This window comes from Pagrus pagrus (genome assembly GCF_965226575.1).
Source record: "Pagrus pagrus genome assembly, chromosome: 3".
Lineage (NCBI taxonomy): Eukaryota > Metazoa > Chordata > Actinopteri > Spariformes > Sparidae > Pagrus > Pagrus pagrus.
This window is the reverse complement of record NC_140187.1, coordinates 7,333,118-7,354,692: the sequence shown is the minus strand read 5'-3', so window position 1 is coordinate 7,354,692 and position 21,575 is coordinate 7,333,118. Positions and strand designations below refer to the sequence as shown.

The window sequence follows — 21,575 nt, the reverse complement described above, 5'->3', positions numbered from 1 at the left end:
GGCTCCAAAATGCCAACTTTCTAAGGCACCATTCAATTAATGCCTAACAAATCGTGACTTGGGATTAAAGCGATTTTGTCTGAGTGGGATGCAGCTCTGCGGGGCCAAGAATTGACATCTTGCAAACGTGTTAAAATGTATTTTGAAATGATTTTTGGTGGCATTTCTGAATGTACCGGACAGTTTACAGCAGCCGAATAAGAGGAATGAGTGAGACATGCGACAAAGGTCCCTTGCGAGACTACATTCAATGCAGCGAGCCATCAAGCCACGCTGTATCTTTGTAAATATTAATATGAATCAATCAACAATTCATCTTAAACCCAAGCACAATTAAGGAGACATCTGCCACCACTGTAAACTTGGTCTGTATTCATTCAACCTACCTAGTAATTTGCTAAAATCTCATTTCCCACATTTCCTTGTCTGACAGGCAGAGATAACAGAAAAACGCATCACTTCTTTCACGTCTGTTCAAATGGGAGAGCAAACACTGATTAATTTTCCACGAGTGATTATAAAGCTGCCAAAATAACGACGAGGACGTCTCTCGCTGTGATACATGTCCCCAATAGACGGTTGCATTTCACAAAGTGACATGGGAACTTTTGTTGGGTGCTGCTTAAGAAGAGCTGCGTTCTGTGTGATTATCCTGCATGTAGTATTCTGTATTGATGGAAAAAAAACAAAAAAAACCTCTTTCATGTCACACAAAAAAAACCAGCACGGTTATTGAATGGTGCATTGTCCCTCAAGAGACCATTTCTTGTCAGGTAATATGGCTTGAAATACAGCATTTGAATCTTGAAATCCCGAACATGTCTTCGCAGGAGATTATAAAACATGTGTCTGTTGTTTAGCAAGCATGCAGCGCAACGTGCAAAATGGGTTTATTGCCTTTAATCAACACAATGACTTGTTAGGTAAAGCATTTGGCCGCTATAGGACTTAGAAACTAGTGTTTGCTCTCATGTAAAAGGGGATTTCTGAGTGTTTTTGGCATTGCTGTTGCATTGTTCTTTTACAGACAGTGTTACTGCATGGAATAAAGTGATTATCAATCACGCCTCTGTTATAAATCCCCAAACACTTCATAGTCCAATATATGCAGACAATGAAACCAGACAGAAACCACTTACTTCATTCTGAAATGAATTAGCACAGAAAAAAAAAGAGAGATGTAATTCTAAGCAGTAGCCCGTACACAATGGCATACAGCAGTGGTAAAATTAAGCTGGGATGGCATGAGAAGGGTTTTGCATTTTTCCTGTGAATAGACGGGGATGAAAGCACCTGCACTCTGAACGCTGCCAAGCTGCCCCCACCTCGCCAACATCTCAAATACGAAAACCTTTTTGAAAATGTAACAATCATGCATTGGTCCATATACACCTTTATGTTGCTGCAATTAATCACGGCGGTGTCAAAGGGACAAGGCGGTAATTTTCACGCTGACAGAATGATTCAATGAGAGTGCAGAGGCAAGAGAAAAGGGGAGAGAAAGAGGAGGGAGGCAGTGAGAAGGATCCTGGCCATGACTTAATCAGCTTTCCTTCTTATTATTAACTGTCATTATCTTTCTTCTTTTCAATCAGGGCTTGCTTGTGCTCTGAGGATGCTCTAATGAGTGGCACTGGGAAGCTATTATTGATATGTCACCAGCTTGCTTCAGTGGCATCAGATGCCGACAGATCTCGAAACATAATACTAGACAATTTTAACACATGCAGTCAATTGTATTCAGCTCTCTCCAAGCTCCAGTGGGGGATTTTGGCATGCTGGGTGTCGCCTAAAAGTGGTGGGAAGTAACAGCTTTTTGAAAGTATAAGAAGTTCACACAGAATTGATGTTATGCTGCAACACGAGAAAACTGCACACAGACATAGTCGTCTCTTAAAATGTTAAACCTACTGTATATTATAGTAAATAAGCTATCGGATACAATATTAACCTCCATACAACTCTACCGGGCCTTTATATGGAAAAAGTAGAATTGCATTTTATGATGCTCGGCTGCACGGCTGCAAAGATGAAACATAAAACACTCTATTATTTCAGTGACATCTGTGGAGGATAGATAACATGTTTAAAGAACGCTGTATGACTGTATTCATGCCATGGTCATGGAAAATGCATGTAACATGCACATACATCGCAACACATCAAATCACTTCATGTAGCAGCCATTTTTTACAACTGACAGAAAGAAGGCATCGCAACAACAGTGCTTGGTTGATGCTTGATGCTATATTAGTCCTGCCAGCGTCATGGCAGCTGTCGTAGCTAGCGTGGAATGTTAGCATTTTCAACATGAGTTGAGGAAATATGAATTAAGCTAGGTGGCAAGCTTTGTAGGAAGATGATGACCCAATACTTACTTTGGGGGTAACAACAGTCATTGAACGCAACATAACACACATATGAATCTCTGACAAAATCAGAAATGTGTGCAGTGAGTCAGAAGTCTGGACCCAGGCTACTGCTTCAATTAAATGGCAAACAAATATATAATTTCGCCAGTCACCACTGGCAGACTGAGAAACTTTGAGGGGCAGGGGCAAAAATATATATAAAGGGCACCAGCTGTATGCAGTGGATCACCTGCGCACAGAAAGTCGTGCTACATTTATAGTGAAATAGTTACAAACGCCCTAGAAGGAACTTCATCATGTACTATCGACCACAGAGGCATCTGAGACGACTTTGTTAGGAAAGAAGAAACAAAAAGCCCCTGACTATTTCATATAACAGGCTATTCACTTCTGCAAGTTAAAATGTAACTCCTAATCTTAATGTGACATTTAAAAAAAAAAACAATGAGAAGAACATAATGAGGCAGAAGTACGAGGAGCCGCTCTAAAACTGCTTTGAATATCAGTGTATCTAGTCATGCAACAGCTGCAGTGTTGGATAAACTTCAACACTTTCAAACATCTACACTGAGCCAGAATGAAGTGTCAGACAATGTGCTGGATGTGGGAAAGAAGCAAAAGGATGTTGCATAGCAACAGGGAATATCTTTGTATTCGTTAAGGACCAAAGCAAACGTATCTAAGCAGAAATCTTATGAGACGAAGTCAAGGCTGACACTTGTATGGCACTTATGACTATACGGTTTGATCAAAGCAGTGTCGAAATACGACTACACAGCATGTTCAGCTGTTCAGTGCTCAAAGTTTAGAGTAGAAGGTCTCGTTTGACTCATTTGTTTTGTCATTAAGGCTCAGGCAGAGATAGAGAAGTGAGTGTGAAGCAGTTTTAAGGGCCCTACAAGCACATTTCTCTTCCCCACACACACAATTTTAATAATGCTTATCACTATAGAAAAGAATACTGTTACTTTATTGGTACTTATTTTTAATATTAAATTGCAAAAGGTAAAAATAAAATAATAAAAAATTATGCGAAAATCTGATGATAAAAATAACATTTGCTGCACAAACACTGTTGCTTCACATTGCTTTGTTTTAATTAGTTGAAAGGATTCGAGCATAATCAGCAGCCCTCGTGCTCCCTTCCCATTTCCTCTTCACTTTCTGTTAACAGCATCCGTATATGAAGTAGTGCAGAGAGGATCCTTTAATCTGGAAACAGAACAACTTTTTGAGGCCTGGGAACATAAAATGTGGCTGACTTTATATTAAAATGACAGTATGGCTACAGCAGGTATAATAAATATTTTTTACTTTGATGTTTTAAGAGATTTACAGCAGGTTTCCGAACCCATTGCCAGAATAAATGTTGATAAAGTATGTTTCTGCAAAACCACAGATAATTCATTCAAAACTTTACCTTATTTACGTTGCAACCTTCCTTAGGTTCAATTTTAAATGCTTGTCTTGTCACAATGCTATGCTTTTTTGCTCTGGTAAGTTTAAGGCACAAAAAAACCCACTTGTTTAGGGTTGGAAATCATCACGTTTTGGATTAAAATACTTGTTTTGGTGGCCACATACACGCCTGAAATTGTTACGAGGTTTCCTTAAACATAACTTGACAATGTTGAAACACAGACTCAAACTACAGTCACCAGCTTGTCAGCCTTGTTGTCTGAATTCAGCTCAAAAGGTAACATGTCAATGTTTGTTTGTTTGTTTCTGCTGCCTCCACTTGGCCAAAAAAGTATTGTACTTTTTAAAAATAACTAATGAGTTTCTGTAAATGAATGTTAGTTTCAATGTTCCCGCAGTATCCCTTGTTGACCTCATTTGATAAAGAGTTGCTGAACACACAATTATACGCTGTAGGGCTGGAAATACATTAGATACAAAACGTGTTCTACCCTAACTCCATGTGCACACGTACATCTAAAATAGAGGGCAAGTTTTATATGCAGTGTATTAAGGAATTCATTCCAGTCTCACAGTAACGAAGGTGAATTATGCCTCGAATCAAAGATGATTTAAAATGAGCAATACAACAGAATGGTCATTTTTTAACGGCTGTTAAATGGTGGCTCAATAGAAAACGGCCAATTCCTTTGTAAGTCGTGAGCCACTATTGAGACCGGCATTGCAATGATATGACATTGAAAATAGAGCTGACAACAGCTCATTTTGCAACAAGCCCCGGGGCAGCAGCACCGACAAAGACTAAATGAGTTTCATCAAAAAGCGGAGGGAGCCTTTTGAAGTTGCAGTCACATAACTGGGCCAAAGAAGCAACATCTAAGCATATACTTACAAACCTAATTATGAGGTTTTGCTATCCGGCGTGACCATGGACAACAGCATAAATAGGACAAATTATCACAGTTTAAATGTGATATTTGCGCTCATTCTTAAAACTGAATGGGGATTAAGTCAAGTGTAATACTGTGTAGAGACAATAATTAAAGAACAATGCCACAACAGTGTATTATTTTTTATCTCGTAATTCTCCTTTTTGGAACCCTAGTTTACTTTAACAGTAGCTGTCAGTTTAGCTTTGATCATGATATAACAAAGACATATATTTTGCTCCAGAGCTTTTCTGCTATGACAGTAGCAGTTCAGACAACCGAGCATATAGCGAATATACCCAAAACAAATATGAAAGCAAGCTTGAGTTCCCAAAGGACCAAACTTTTTTCCATATAAATTACATATATTATTTCCCTCTCCTGACTACGAACCACATGAGATCTCAAAGAGAAGTTTTCAGGACTGCGTATCATAGCGAGACTGCACTTCTGAAATCTATCCATGAAACCTGCCAGAGTTTGTTTGCCTGGTTTTGATTTAGTCCGACAGTGCAAGGCAACTTTGACAGACCATGATCAACTCCCTGCAGAGGCAGTGTAACTTTAAAATTGTTTTCTTTCTCACTTTCCACGAATAGCGCAGTCTTGACTTCACACTGTAGCACTTGCATCACTCCGGTGTAAACACTGTGTCTGTTTGCCGAAGGCTAATAAGCGACCCTGAAAATTAGTTTCCATCCAGGCACAAGGTGCAAGATTGAGAAGTAAATATCCTCCAATAGTTTCCTGGCACACACAATGACTCACAAATACGATTTTAGCAGATGATTTCCATGCTTTGAGGGCACTCGAAACATTAGAGGCCTTTCACACTCGTGGTGCTCACACACAGGTGTTTTCACTCATATCGGCTCATTAAACCTCTTCTCGGGACGGTGTGGGTGTGTACAAACAGTGCTTGACTAACATCTAACAGGGTGAAGCGTATACCTTCATGAATATTAACACATCCTCACTCCCACAACTCATCCAATGTGGCAGCTCGGTCAGTGGCCTTAAGCTTCAAAATATGTTGGCTACCTTCCCTTACAGTCCGTTTTGGATGTGACTGGCTTTGCGGTAAAGTTAGCAATAATATGTTATATGCTATGCACGGTTAGACTTTCAAAATAAAGCTTGCTGACAAACTTCTTGTGACATAAGATATTATGACTTCTGGATTGTTACATATGAACATTGTTAACTGGTTGCAATTTGGTTACGTTTGGACACATATACTTCTTGATTGGGTAAAAATTAACTATGTTCAGTCTCCTAATTTACAGTAATGTGGCTAACATAAGTGACACAACTCACGTCACGCATTAACTTACTTACGTAACCTGAATTAAAAAACAAATCACTTGTGACTCTTGGTCCCAAACGCCGGTCTCCGGAGGTAAAGTCCAGCGAAATGACCCATGCAACCACCCCTGACATGGACCATTCTCACTTTTTATACTCCTGCACTAGTGGGGCTTCAAGAAGTGACGTTTGAGGCGTACCTACAGTTTCAAATTTAAAGTGTATAAGGCCACTGACCAGGCTGCTGTATTGGATGAATTGGAAGTGACAACAGGCTGTAAATATATATATACAGTTTTGGTGAGTAATTGGTTACATGAAACGGTGTTGCATAATCAAATCACAAAATAAATGTTATGTAATCTGTTTTGGCCTGTTAAAAGGCAGTTTTTCCTGGCACTGCTGTCAAGTGCTTGCTCATGGGGAAATGTTGGGTCTCTATAAATAATGAATAGGGATATGGTCTAGACCTGGACTATATGAAAAGTGTTGTGAGACAACTTTCGTAATGATTTGCTGCTACATAAATAAAACTGGCTTGAACTGAGTGAGAAAAATGTGTAATTAAAGTACAACTATTGATGAAACTGTTGGTGATTACATCCGCAAACATTACATCCGTTCACATGTATGTAGGATATCACCTTCATTCTGTTGCTTTGCGTCTTTTCTCCGCTCGTGAAGGACTTCTTTTGGCATATTTGCGAAAACTCTTGCCAGCAAAGCCATTAGGACAAATTTAAATGCAACACCATCAAGGCTGGGGTGGCTCACAAGGAGCTGTCTCTAGGTTTCTTCCGACAGGCTACATTCATCGGGCGCTATGCTCTCAGCACTGTTTTTGATTGGTTCTCTAGTTTGAACTGCACCACCAATCAAAGTGATGTCCTCATGAAGTCTGAGAAGGGCTCTAATACAACCGTACAGTGTGACGCTTGTTTACCAGCGGTGCAAATGCTGTCAACATCGAAATGCATAATGTAACTGCAATCAATCACATGAAATAAAGTACCTCCCGCCGCAGCGTGTTATTTATTTTTCCAATCTTAATTCAAGCTAAATTGAAGACCTTTTCATAAAAGTTTGACGGTAATCAGTGTTGAGGTTTACACTGCCTGGTTTATATTTATGTATTTCAGACTTTTCCCCTTTATAGCTAGTTTAAAGATTTGTTAGAAAAGTAATCAAAAAGTAATCATCAATAAGTGATGAAGTAGTTACATAGATACATTACTTATTACACTTTAAACTGGGTAACTAGTAGTCTGTCTACTCAAAAGTAACCTTTCCTACACAATATATGTATATATGAAGTATATCAATAGGAAGTTTGGTGACTTGAGCAAACTTTCAGAATACTTGAACTCAGGCGAGCTTCAAACTGAATAACTAAGAACACCTGTGTGGGTATGAAGACAAGTATACCAGTGTTGTTTCACTTTCTCTGATAAAACAGATTCATTTGGTTCAAAAAGCACTTTGCAAACAAAATGAGCCAATCTGAAGATGTCTTGTTATTTCAAGGATGTTATTGGATTCAGCGTTTCCCTGAGGATTACTGTCCAGGAGCTCCAGTAAATGTGTTTTGTTTGAAAACGGTTGTGACTGGAGGCGGCTGGATCTCGATGATGAGCTGAAAAATGTATTGTGACAAAGGTTTCACGATATGAGTTTCTTATATGTGGGGGACCATACATCTAGCTCATTATTTTTAATTGACTCCATGTTTGTTGTCCATTACTGCCACACTGCAGCTGTGAGCTAACAATCATTCAGGGTTAGCAGCCTTGAACAAAAGGTTGAAAACTTTACTTTCTTTTTGTTTAATTTGTTTAATCCTAGGTACCATTACCAGATATTTCTCAACTTGCTATAATAAAATCTGCTTTTTATGATTCTCAATTGAACCATTTGTCATGTAAGCTTCTACTTTCCCACATGAGTCACTTGTGAATTTCCTTTTCAAGAGTAGGAAGATGTGTTTGAGGTTTCTCTTTAATTCTATGGTTTGGTGTATAAAAAATAGTTTTTCTTTTCGACTTGCAGTGCTACTTGAGTTTCTTGAGTGATAAAACTGCTGCTTTGAAATGATTGTGAAATGTCTTTGCAGAACAAAGCGTCTTTGCATTTGAAAGGCAATATCTAAACCTTTCAATATCTTAGAGCTTCTTCTGCAGTCTGCAAATACAATGTTGAATGGAGCAGCCAAACTGTCTTTCAATTTCTGTTTTTTATCTCGAGTCGCTGACTTGGATCATATTCTTGCCGAGTCACTGCAAAGCTAATTATCAGCAATGTGACTTGGCCATGACACAGCGACGGTCCGGGCTTACTGACCAGCTGAAACCTCTCTGATCTCTTTTCCTTTTTTCTTCCTTCCTCTTTTTAAGTGTTGGAAAAAGGATCCAGCAGTGCTGAGCTTTAATGGCTTAAGGCTCCCTGTGAAATCACAACAGGGGGAGAACCTCACTCATCACACCATCATCCAGGAAGTACCTGAGAGAACGGAAATCAAATTCACCTTGTATTCACCTCTCACTGGGCTCATAATTGCAGGAGATAGGTGTGCTCAGGGTCTGGAGTCCATTACCATACACCCATGGACGATGATTAATGACCCGGTGGGAACAAACAGCGAGCGACCGCTCTCAAACAGTGTTCGTAAGCTCATATGCCACCGAACACAGGAGCATATGCTTCAGACACTTTAAAGACCTTGTCTTGCACTTCAAAAAGTTTAGGGAAAAAAAGTTGTGCTAGGTGCTACTCTGAAGTGTGCGTGTGCTTGTGTCTGGATTGCATGCATGTGCACACTGGTGCTGTCTGCATGTGCATGTACAGTGATAATTCCGTGTGCAACCATTACTATCATGTCACTGCCATTAGATTAATTACCCTAAATGTGACCATCAATAACACTAATGTGTCTGTTTCCTAAATCTGATCTACCTGTTTTAATGACTACATTGCATGACGAAATTAGTGCTGGTAATCAATCACATGTCAATCTGTAATGAATGTAACAGCAGCTCTGGTGACAGCTCCTTCAAAAGACCAGGAATACACTTTCTCCGTGTGTTTATGCGCGGCTGTGCTGAGCCTATATCCACCAGTATTTTCTAGCAAAAAGCGCCGGGTGTCTGTGGGATGCACTGAGATCAAGGATTGTGCTGTTGTCATGCAAATTTTAAAATTCTGTTTAAAGAGCCTTTTTTTTTTTTTTTTTTTTACTGGAAGTAGTCTGTGTGCTGATATCTTAAAAAAAACAACCAAACAAAAAAAAAACAACCCAAAAACCCTGTAGCAACATGCAGCACAGTTTCTCTTCCTCTGTAAACAACAGGGATCTGTGCGCTGTAAAGGCAGGTCCCTGGTGGACGAACAGCATGGCGCAGCTTCAGCAGCAACTCACCGATGGGGCCGGTTTCCCTCCTTTTGCAGTGCAGACGAGAGTGAAATTCTGGGCTTGGTATCGACTGAATGGGGCTGGAGTGTTCTCTGCCACCACTGATATGTTGTTCGGAGGCGCTGTGGAGGACATAGGAGAGCTTTGTCAGACAAAAACATTTGAGACACGAATGCAACCTCAGATATTCTTAAACTGTTGGAAAAAAAACATCCGCTTTTCCTTTGCTCAGTGCATTCCAGGAGTTATTTTGAGATGAAACGTCATGGGGTTATGTATGTAGGTGGAAACAACACGGGCAATGCTGACACAAGAGTAAGAGCAAGGAAGTGGGAGCAGAGAAAGAGCGATACTGTTGTGCCCATATGAAAGAAAATGGACTAAAACAAACCTGCCGACCTGCTTTATCTATCTATTTTCAAAAAGGAAAGCAAGAACCTGCTGAGACAATCTCCACTTAAAATGGTAACTGAATGGTTTGGACAGTGTGTTCAAAACTCCCAAGGGCTCGTGTGAGTCGGATGAGGCTGATAAGGTAGAAAATCTCATACATATCATATCACCAAGCCTCCGTCTGAATATCTCAAGGGATTCCAGCAAGTATGTCATGGCAGTGTAAAGGGAAAACGTGTGAGCGAGACTTCACAGCATTATAGAGGAGCACTGGGAGGAGAAGGAGGTAATGAATGGAAATCTCCCACATCCCCCAGAAAATCAGCTGTTCAACATGCAGTACTCTAGTCCTTGTATGGCGGCTTAAATATGAAAGCGAATACTTCATAGGGCCATATTGCGGCTGATTCGGGGAAATATCAACACGCAAGTTTTAAACTGACGACACTGCAGCAGATGATGGCCAGCTGCACAAGGGCCACTTGAATTTCAATAAGGACCGCTGAGTGGCAAAGGCATTTTTTTTCTCTACAACATTTAGTGGCTTTAAGATGCAGACTTTCTCACGCATTCTGAATTATCGCCTCTTTTTCAGGCTGCATCATTTTCCCCTACAGATGCGGCAGTAAAGTGTTTTTAAAACATTTCAATTGGCCTGAGCTCTAATCAGAGTGAGAAGCGTTTAAGAAATCTGTCAAGGACTGTGAAGAATCTCCTCAGAAGTTATGGTTTCTGAATCCCCTGGCCGGGCTTTAAGGCAGATAAGGCAAAGAGAAAAGGTCACGCAGGGAGAGCAGTGCTGTTTTTAAATGTGTTCAGCCCAGCCAGCAGGATATAACTGTTAGCGGTTAATGCCTGTGCAAGCCACGGATTTGTCCAAGTTTGTTCGTGTCATAGGCTATGTATATTGACATTTGTGCAAAACATGCCGTGTCACGTTCACAATGTTTAGTACCCCACTCTGACATCAGGAGGTGGAGGGGATTGTGGTTGAGTTACAGGCAGTTCGAGTTGGCTTTCCATCATTTGTAAGTGTCACACCACTGGATTTGTTTTAAGGAGAACTCTTTTCCATTTCCAGCCGTGTTTGTGGGGACAAAACCACGTTTTTGAGGAGACCTCTGGAAATTTGGATGCTTTCTGAACCATAACCGAGTTGTTTTTGTGTCTAAACTTAACCAGACCATGAGCGCAGCGTTGTGACGAGAGAAATAAAAAAATTTAACCTCAAGAAACGTTAAGTTGTAACTTATCAGTGGTTTTGCAGAAACTTACTTCTCTAACATTAATTCTAGCGACTGGGTTGTCACTTCATTTGTAGATCTGTCAAGCGGTTTGAAACAGACATGCCACAAAAATTAATTGATTAAATGCGCAGGTGGGGGTTGGCGGGGGATCTAGCTGCTGGTCTGGGTGCCTCCGTGTTTCCACACCTGTTAATTGCTTATTGATGGGATTCATATGGTAGTAAATTAACCTTAGAACACTCCATTAGCTTACTGACAAGCCCGTCTCAACCTGGCATATGATAAGCTGTCAGAGGTGTCGGTTCCCGACCAGTCACACTCAAGTACTCAACACAGAAGCAGTGTCAACTGTTAAAGTGCCTCTAGCGCGGTGACGTTGTTCCGATGTGCAGAGCGTATAACCAGACAATAAAAAAAACAATCCAACTTTATAGATTTATAATATTGATTGCTCTATTCCATAAAACAGTATTATACTCCACTTTGTAAAAGCTTGCTGGAGTCCAGTAAATGTATTCGTAGCACCATCATCCTTTTTTTTTTATTTGCAAAGTGCCTTCAGTGCTGCCGTAGTACGCAGTTAAAAATTATGATTCATTTTCACAATATTAGCAGCTGTAAATACAAAGAGATCAGGGGAGTTTTGCAGCAATCTGGAGGGAGTTTCAGTACACCAAACCACACGCGTTTCATTTAGACAAAGTTAATCGCATGAAATTCAATTTTTATTAGATTAAAAATAATTGCTGTTAAATCGAAAGTTACCGCTTGGCTGATAAGTATTGATAATCCCCCGACAAGTGCTTCTTTAAATCGGCTGTAAGGAGATGCTTTGCTTAGTTTGGATAAATCACTAACACAACCTCTCAGTCAAGTTAGTTCAGGAGAGCTGAACATTGATCATGATGCCCCATTGTTGTCTGCCCTGTGGGCGCGGGTCCGACTAATGGGAGTCGGAGTCAAAGACGTGATTAAAACCAAGACCTTCTGTGCACAGCGCACTATTTGCAAACACAACAACCCCGTATGAGATTAAGATGGTTGTCTGCGATGATGGGCTCTAAGCTTTTCATACCTCATTTAATTGCATCTCTCCCTTCACCCACCTGTTAAAGGTTGAGCTATTTTTTTTCTCCCTTGAATTTTTGTGCTACAGGTCTTTGTTTTAAGCTCTCTGTTGGGCGTGTTAAATAGTGCAAACACCTACTGAGACCTGCATATCAATCATTAAAAAAACAGATCGATAATTGCATTTTTCTCTTGACAAGGCTACTGTCTGATATGCTGATATAGTGCTCATACAAAATATGGAGGGAAAAAATCGCAAATGCAAAAAGAGCCATGAGTTTTTCTAAACAATATTCAGAAGTCTGGGGGGAAGGAAATATCAAACGCAAAGAAACTTTCAGAAAAAAAAAAAAAAATGTCAATATCTCTGACATTCTTCTGGAGGTTTCTTTAAAGACTCAAACGATTCAAGTGCAGATATAAAAATTCCAAATCCTCTCAGCACCGTCTCTCCTCCCTTTACATAATGAAAACTGCACAGCGACACAGTGTACAGACAAGTATTCCTGCTCTGTGTGCCTGGCATTCTGATTGTCACACAAGTTCTTCTCTTTTCCTGCAGTATTGATTGAAATCTTTTGGGTAAAGTGAATTTTTAGTTTGGGTTTTGAAGGAGGGTTATATAAAAAAAAACTTTAAATATGCTAAGTATGGACAATTTTGGTGATTTTCATGTCTTCGCTTAATTTTAAGGATAACATCTTCCTCTTAAGGTAATTTTGCTGACCTCACGAGCCCGAGGAACTCTTTAAATCCTGTTTGTAATAAAGCTGAATCAAGCAAAAACATCCTGAAACTTCACAATTCAAGTCACCTGAAAAAATAACATTTGGATTAAGAGAAATACCTGAATACCTTCGTCCAGCTGTGCCAAAGATGCATTGTATGTACTGCTGGCTCTAGTCCATTATATCATATGAATACAGATGGTGAAATTTAAAAGCAGGACACTGCAAATGTCTACAAATGTGGAGCCTGCAGTCCCATGAGCCATCTCTTCTCTTTCCATTGTTCAGAGCGCATTTGCACACCGCTGCATTAAAAGCAGCATTTACTTCCTTTTGTCCCGACTAGTACTGCTGTGCCAGTTACATCAATAATGATCTCTCCCTCTGTCTCTGGTTTACCACCTCCTTCTTGCTCTATACCCTCAAGCACCATTACCCTGCTATCTTTTCAAAAACACTGAAAAAAAAATAAAAATAATAAAGATATAAAAAACAGCAAATGGGATTGGTGAATGTGCAGAACAGGAGCATGTTTAATGCTCCCGAGAGACTGCTTTCCCTGGCCTCATAATTAAGGGATTTAGAGCTCTGGAGACAGCCGGACTCACAAGAAACACTCCCAGCATCCCCTCGTACTAAGCACCCTGGCCTCGAGTTCAAATCTCTGGGGGTTTATTTATTGTGGGGGAAGGTTGTGTGTGTGTGTGGGGAGGATGGCATCAAGGTCATTCTTGGCTTACTTTTACTGACAGTAATTCGGTGATAAGTATTTGATGAAGCAGTGCTTTTTTTTATTGTGAGCCCAAGGGTCCCAAAGTAATCAGTATGAATTTTGAATGGTTTCACCAAGCTAAATGCTAAAGCTAAAAGTGCAAGGCATTTCACTTCTCTGTCTTATCAACATCACAGGAGGATTAGTGTCCTGACAAAGATTTTCTGTGACAGCTGGAGAGGCACATACTTAACAAGAACAGGACTAATGACATTCTCCACTTTGTTGCCACATGTATTATTTGGAAACTCTAAATTGCCCATAGGTATGCATGTGTTTGTTTTGTATTAGCCCTCTGATAGACCGCTTAAGGCAGGCCCGTTCAACTGCCTTTTAGAAGAGCTAGATTCAGTGATGGTAACTGAGTACATTTACTCTAGTAAAGTAGTTTGAGGTACTTGTACTTTACTTGAGTATTTCCATTTTCTACTACTTTGTACTTCCACTCCACTACATTTTGGAGGCAAATATGCTTTTTACTCACCACATCAATTTAGTAACTTAAGTTAGTGTTTACTTTTCTGATTTTCTTTTTAAATTAACGTAAATTATCGACAATCAGATTTAAAAAACACTGATTCAGATGATCACAAAAATGCTGAAGATCGGATCTGATAATTGTCCAGGTTGATAATCAGTTTACCCAAAGTATACAATATTTACAGTATATACCTGTAAATAAATGTTTAATCCACTTCTACATCTATCATTTTAAGACAGAATATTATTTTTGATACTTAAGATAATTTAATACCGGATACTGAAGTACTATTTGTATGCGTTACTGAAGTAATATCTTAACACAATGTCTTTCCTTTTACTCACCTTTGGGTATTTTATACAACACAGACCAGATTTTAAAAACCCCTGTAAATTACAAGAGGCCTGACTTTTACGGTCCTTATGCCTGACCTGTAAAGCTTGAAATTTAAATGTGTTAAAACATTGCAATTTTTTTCCCCTGCTGCTTTGTTTTTAATCAGAATGCCTTTATTGTCATTGTAAGCTCAGCATACAACAAATTAAGTATGTTTATGTTAACTATGTTTGGTGCAACAAAAAAATCACAGAATAAAAACAATACAATACAACAATAAAAATTAAAACAATACAAAGACAATAAACAACATATGAAAATATAAACATAAAAACTAAAAGATAGAAAAAATACCATTATTCAAAAAGCAATGCATCTTTTTAATCCAAGAAGAAGGTTGTTGTTTTGATTCTCCTAAATTCCCTCTGCTTAAACAGCCTGAGTTTAAACTTTTTAATGAAATCAGACTATTTTTGTGCTTGTCAACAGAAATAGTTAAAGAGCCTTCCAATAGAATGATCAAAGGATCCAAATAAAGTTGTTAAAGGTCTGCATCTGGCCCCCTGTGTACCCAAAGAGGATGGGATAACAGAATAGCGCTTCAAAGCATTGCAACAATCTTATAAATGACATTGTAGGTTTAGTTTCAAGTGACCTGATACCTACAGGTGAAAGCTGGCGTACCTAAGCAGCAGCTAATCTTTGTCTCAAAATTAAACTAAAACTCAATTCAAACAGTAAACACAACAGGAACAGTAGTGCAATCATTTAACAAAGGTTTTCACGCTACTGCTGCTTTTTTCTTTGTTTACTGCACGTTTTTTTTAATCTTTTATGCACGACATGTGCCGGCGTCGCCAACGACCCTATGTGGATGCATGCCATTGAATCGCAGAGGGAAGCATTCGACTTGAATGCTCCACTGCAGAGATTTGCTTTCAATAAAGCCGTCAAACACTGATTTCAAACGGCATTTGAAAGGATGGTAATTTATTTTGGTAGATCTGACTTGTCTGGAGCAGGTACAATGGAGACAGCGACAGCCACACTCTGGCACATCCCTATGCATTCTGGTTGTATTTCAAACCACATTGAAAGAGGGGCCTTGAGGTGAGACAGTGTCATCAATATGCAAAACAATTTCATGTCTGAATTTGGAGAGGTTCTTTATAGTTGAAATTGGAAATAATAGTGCAGACAGAGAGAGGCACAAGTGGACCCCGAAGAACATCTAAAAAATATTTCCCTCCTCTTAGTGCCAGAGTGACAATATCACACTGTGTCTGTGATATGCAGATCTGTGACAAAAGCCAGAGAGAGAATACAGATGGAGGGAGAGGAGAGGAGAGGCCGGATGATGAGGTGATGTCGTGCTTTTTGCATGATTCTGTCTTTGGCCAGAATATTTTTTATTAAATCTTTAGAGAGACTCCACAGAGGTCAGAGCTAGTTAGATGACACAGATGCTTGAACCTGTTTACTCCAGCTGAAGCACACCCGGCCACTTCATCTCGTTCCACCCTACGTGTCGCTGATGGCACTTGCATATGCGGTCCTTTGTCCTTTTTCTCCTTTTGTGTATTTGTACGATTCATTCAGCATACTCTACGGTGCTCCACCGATGTCGTTAAGCCAAATTCATGTAATGTGCTGTTCTATCAAGTGCTCAAAGTATGAGCGAACGACATTCAAAAAGGATGCTGCATTTTACTCAATTGCTCTTAATGCAATTTGTAATTGGTCCTAAACACAAAGGCATAAGTAAGAGGTTAAACATGAGGAGTGGTAACATAAATGCCCACGCCACATTACTGAATATTAAGCAACTGGAGATTCAAAATGTCAGTTTAATTGACTCTTTCACCTAATACTCATCCCGGTGGAGCGTGGAGTGGAGATGTTAATTGGTCCATTCCTGAGCCAGTCCTATGATCTCGATTTAACTTGTAGGCTTGAGGATATGATTCTGGCGTCCAAAAACTCAAAACAAAATTCACATTGCCAGCTCTTGGCAAGGCTAAAAACGTATGCCCCGCTGCTGCTTTACTTCTCCAAGGCTGAGACTGCTCCTCACACAGAGGTAGATGTAAATGTGTTTGTGTAAAACGGCGTTATATCTGGAGGTGTAGGGGAGAAAACATATATGCATTCCAGGCTGAGTTAAGTAGAGTGAGACATAAAACACTGCCAAAGGGCTTATATCCCTTATTTTGAGAAGACACACAGTTGGATGGGCCATGATGGTGGCAGTGGGGGAGATAGAAGGCGGCCTGAAAAAACAATCAAAGTTAAGTCCTCTCAAGAGGGAAAAAAAAAAGGACATGTTGAAATGAGTGCTGGCACAAGTCGCCTGTACCTAAGTCTGAAAGCCTTTATTCCCCAGCATGAGCAGCACTGCGAGATAAAAGACACTGAAATGCTTTTTAATCACTATTCTATTGTGCTTTTAGCATTCGCATTTACACCCCACCCTGTTAATTTGCATGGGTTATTACTGTGCTGTCAGCTCATATCGCATCCTCCCGCCCCAGCCGAGCAGCCGGCGGTGGCTGGTTGCGGAGAGAAGGGAGACTCTGGTGGCTGTCAGGAAGAGGAAGGGGATGAAACGCAGAGACAAAAGCTTGTGTCACATTGAACAAGTTCCCCAGTTCCGGAGCCCATTAATCATACCGATGTTGTTGAAAATACAGCGAGCACACATCCTGCATGCTTGGTTTCTGTCCGTGTGTTTAAGACGGTGAGAAATGCGTCTGAGTGTTGCTGTCTGTGGAAACATATGGTTTCATTGATGCTTTACTGAGCAATAGCAGCTGTCGAGCAAGCGGCCTCCTCTCAAGTGGCCATAATATTGTGGTCTACCACTGAGAGATATCCACCACCCACATACACCTAATATGCAACGCTATTTTAGAGCCATCCGCATAAAAACATGTCACAGGTTCATATATTTTTCATTGAAAAATGAGAAGGAAATTACACAGAAATAAAAAATCCTTCGCGATCTAAAGAGAATGATTTGGGAACTTAAGCGCACTTGGGCTTTTTTCTGTCGCTCTGCTCCCGTAGGATAGGAAATGCGATATGTCATGGCTGTATATGGCCCTCCCCAGGCTGCTGCTCTCTGAGGGTAAAGCAGGCTTGGACTTACAGCTTGTGTCTATAATGAGGACGGGGGGGATAGAAGAGAGGATTCTGCCAGCACAGTTTGAAGGCTTGGTAGAGACAGGACAAAAGGGAAGGCTTTTTGTGTCGCCCAAATAACAGACAGTGGCAGATGGGACTTACCCTGTACCCAACCCAGCATCAATTATGCTGTGACTGGCACCCTCATCCCTAAAGTCCACTTTTTTGCTTAAGGGCAGGGGTTTAGGGTCGGCAATCTGTTACAATTTGGCCCTTCTACCTCCAGCCCTCTCCAGCCTCACCCATCCCCCTTTCGCCAGCTTGGTAATCCAACACAAGGCACTGACATGGATGCACCTTTAAGGTCCCCGGTGCTTTGGGTGTCGCAGACAAATTTCATGTGGCTGTAAGGTCTGGGTTGTGATGTTTCGTTTCTTTCTTTTTTATGACACCTAATTTACAGACCAAGGGGGTAAAATGAGGCTGTAAAGTTATATGAGGCCAAAGAGAGTCACTTGAGGTAATGAAGTATCCATCATTCAATTCTCAGTTCTGGCCTGAGACCATACGAACAATCCCCAAAGAAGTCTTTGAGAGAATCTACATCAAATGCCCGCGGCCAGACAGCCACAAGCACCACAAATGTCGATATAGTGTACACAGCATTCAGGGACAGGGAGGAGGAATCGTATTTCACGCTGACATGCAAGGGTTGTTGATGGGGCAGTTATGACGGGGACAAATGGGTGACCATGCATCAAAGGTTTCTCTTATTAAAATGTGAAAATACAACAACAGAATACCCTTCATTACCTCGACACTGGTCTCTGTTTATCTTCAAGCAAAAAATTACTTCCCTCAGCTATCAGATAGTGTAAAAGATGCTAATATCTGCAGCTTTTGACCATCCCGGTGTGAAATATGGTAAACTGATGAAGCATTATAACATCTTTAACCCTTCCAGATCATTTAAAAGCCTCCTGTGCTTTGATTGCACATTTCAGAGATCTGCCTGCTGCTTCGGTGAAAATGCATTTGATTGAATAAGACAGCTGCATTTTAGCAAGCATGCTCCTGAACCATTTATGAGGCTCCTCTCGCTATTCAGAACGTCAGTGACAAATACTAAAATTGCCATCACTCAGGCACACAACACAAAAGCAATAATTTTCCCAGCTATTAAACACATCTCAGAGCCATCGGTAATTGACATGATATATCTATTTCAGACTCTATCTTGTGTCTTTTCTCTCTTCTTATTGCAAATTTTTAAAAAGCAACCTGTCTGAAATAAAGTGAACTGAGCGATTAGTACACGGGTAAGAAGTATTATTCAGGACATGACTGATGAAAATTACATTCTTAATACAGAGGTTTGTTTGTTAAAAAAAGCCAAGCATGCAAAACAGCAGGGGTGGAAGAAGTAATCACATCCTTTACGTAAGGTAACGTAGGTGCAATATGTCAGAATTTAGCTGAAAACATAAAAAAATTACTTATAATGAATAACAGAATGTGCAGAAATAACAATTTTGATATCTACTGAAGTTAGCATGCTAATTAGCTAGCCATAGCCCATCCTTTCTAATAAAATCATGTTGTACCCAAAAAAAGGGGATCTGATGGTCTGGAAATGGGCGTTGATTGATGCCGAGTTCTCGTGCTGCTAGCTGCATGGCTAATAAACTACCTTGCAAATTGCATTTACAGTTAACAGTTACTTTGGTGATATGCTGCGCCTCTACTCGTTTGGAGAATCAATTTGACAGTTGGCCAATTCCATTTCACCTTTGAGTAAAGGTAGAAATACTTCCTGAATTCATTAGTCAGTATTTGAGGAGTTGAGAATGAGACTCAAAAATCCACTTTCTTACAAAGTGGTAGCTGATAGTTGATAGTTGATATTTGTGTCTCATTCTCAACTCGTCAAATACTGATGCTTTGGGATGGTGACCAGCCTGACCTACAATATGTGGCGAACTGTGGCTCAGGAACATTGCCAAGAAAGGACTCAGAAAAATATGAAATAAGAAGTATGAGGTAACTTAAAATGGGAATACTCAAAATTGCACAGAAGTATACTACAGTACTTGAGTATATGCTCAAGTAGTATACTTATGTGCAATTTTGTAATTCTGTATATCTAGTTACATTGGGATGTTCAACAATGAAGGCACCTCCCATTACCCCATGCTACTTTGTGACATCATTAAACTAAGGCAGAAAATATATATGGCGTCTTTAATTAATGGGAAGTGTTGCATATGTCTGCAATATATCAGGTGTTTCAAGGTGAATGTGAGTGGACTCTGACGGTGAGTTTCTATAGTGGGGCATCCTCAGTTATTCATTATGCTTTGAATGGCAGGTGATCAGCACAGAACATCTGTCTGTCTCTTCCAAATGTTTAGCAATTTACATTTTACTCAAGATGTCCTGACAGCATATTGAAGGGTTGTCAAGGCATTCAAAGAGCTTTTTTCCACAGGTGCTACTTGTTCGCAGGCTGCAGTCTTGTATACTTATGGGCATGTGTTTGAGACAGTGTACCTTCATAATGATAGGGTTGTGCAATTAAATGCTGCTACTCAGTACATTCTTAAAAACAGACCTCGACAAAGTAACTTGGCAGTTGCTGCTACATTTCTATGTTCTCTATCTCACAGCACAAAGAAGCTGCCAAATATTATATTTAAAGAAGAAAAGGGAGTCATTGTGTTCATGTTAAAGTATCTTTGTTAAAAAATTCTGGAAAGGGTGTGAATGAAACTTAAGCTTTCTCCGTTGTTGTGACATTCTCACCTTTTTTCTGTTTTATTTTTTTCTTGTTCTAGCAGCCAAAACATAACAAACTTAAACTTAACAAGCTCCATCTGGCCATGAAAACTTGTTCTCTACTTTTTTGGTTATGAATTATGCCTAAACAAAGAATAAAAAAACACCATTCACTGAAAAAGTGCCACAAACATGACTCTTCTTGACTTCATCACATTGTACCACTGCTTCTTTAAAATACATTTGGCTTGAATTGTTGGCAGTCAGGAAATAGAGAAAGAGGAGTCCAACATGACATGTTACAAAGCCATGTGTCATAGGCCATGTACCATATTGACATTTATACAAAACTTGCCATATCACGTCCACATTACATGTTTATTACCTGACTTTCACACTGGGAGGTGGAGGGAACGGTGGTGGGCAACTGCACAGCAAGTCTGCGTTTCAAGATTTGTAAGTGTGACACTGCTAGATATTCTTACATCAAACTCTGGATAATTTCCAACCGTGTTTGTGGCGACCGAAACTGGATATAGTTCGTAAGAAGTTGGGCTATCTCCAACCATGTCGGGGCAACAAAACTGGGTGTTGTTAATGAGATCTGGGGACAATTTTCAACTGTGTTTATTGCGACCAAAACCGTATAATTTTCACAGGAAGTCGTGCCATCTTCAGCTGTATTTGTGGTGACAAACCCAGGTGTTTTTAAGGAGACCTCGGAACATTCCCAGCCATGTTTGTGGGGTCCAAAGCCAGATATTTTTCATGAGAAGTCAGGCCATCTTCAGCCATGTTTGTGGCGACAGAACCGTGTGTTTTGAAGGTGACGTGTTTGTGGTGACCAAAACAGGTATTTTAAGCCAAAACATGGTGTTTTCCTAACAGTCACCACAGCATAAGCACAGCATTGTGACAAGATAGAAACTGAACCTAAACAAACAGAAAGATGCAATATAAAGAGACATATTTATTTGGCAAGCTGCAAGATCCTCGATTTAAGCCATAAACAAACTACCATCAGCTGTAAACCCTTCTTCGATCAATCTCATAATAGGAATATACTTCAAAGTGATGAAGTTAAATGTAACTGACTCATCAGTAACTCAAAGAAGAAAACTTGAAATGCGTCTTGAATCTGTCTGATGCCTTGTTCTGCCACCATTAAGTATTATATATATTCTCTCTGTGCTGACCACAAGTAAAGACATCTAAATGTAA

At 40.0% G+C, this 21,575-nt stretch overlaps 1 protein-coding gene across 10 annotated transcripts in view; it reads right to left on the bottom strand.

The window, feature by feature from the left end:
• The window catches only part of igsf21a (immunoglobin superfamily, member 21a), a 332,744-nt gene that overhangs the window by 27,264 nt on the left and 283,905 nt on the right, over positions 1-21,575 (bottom strand). For all 10 annotated transcript variants that reach the window (XM_084348934.1, XM_084348935.1, XM_084348939.1 and 7 more), the window contains one exon: positions 9,438-9,553. In XM_084348934.1, coding sequence (XP_084205060.1) covers positions 9,438-9,553 — 116 coding nt within the window. The remainder of the gene's footprint in view (positions 1-9,437; positions 9,554-21,575) is intronic.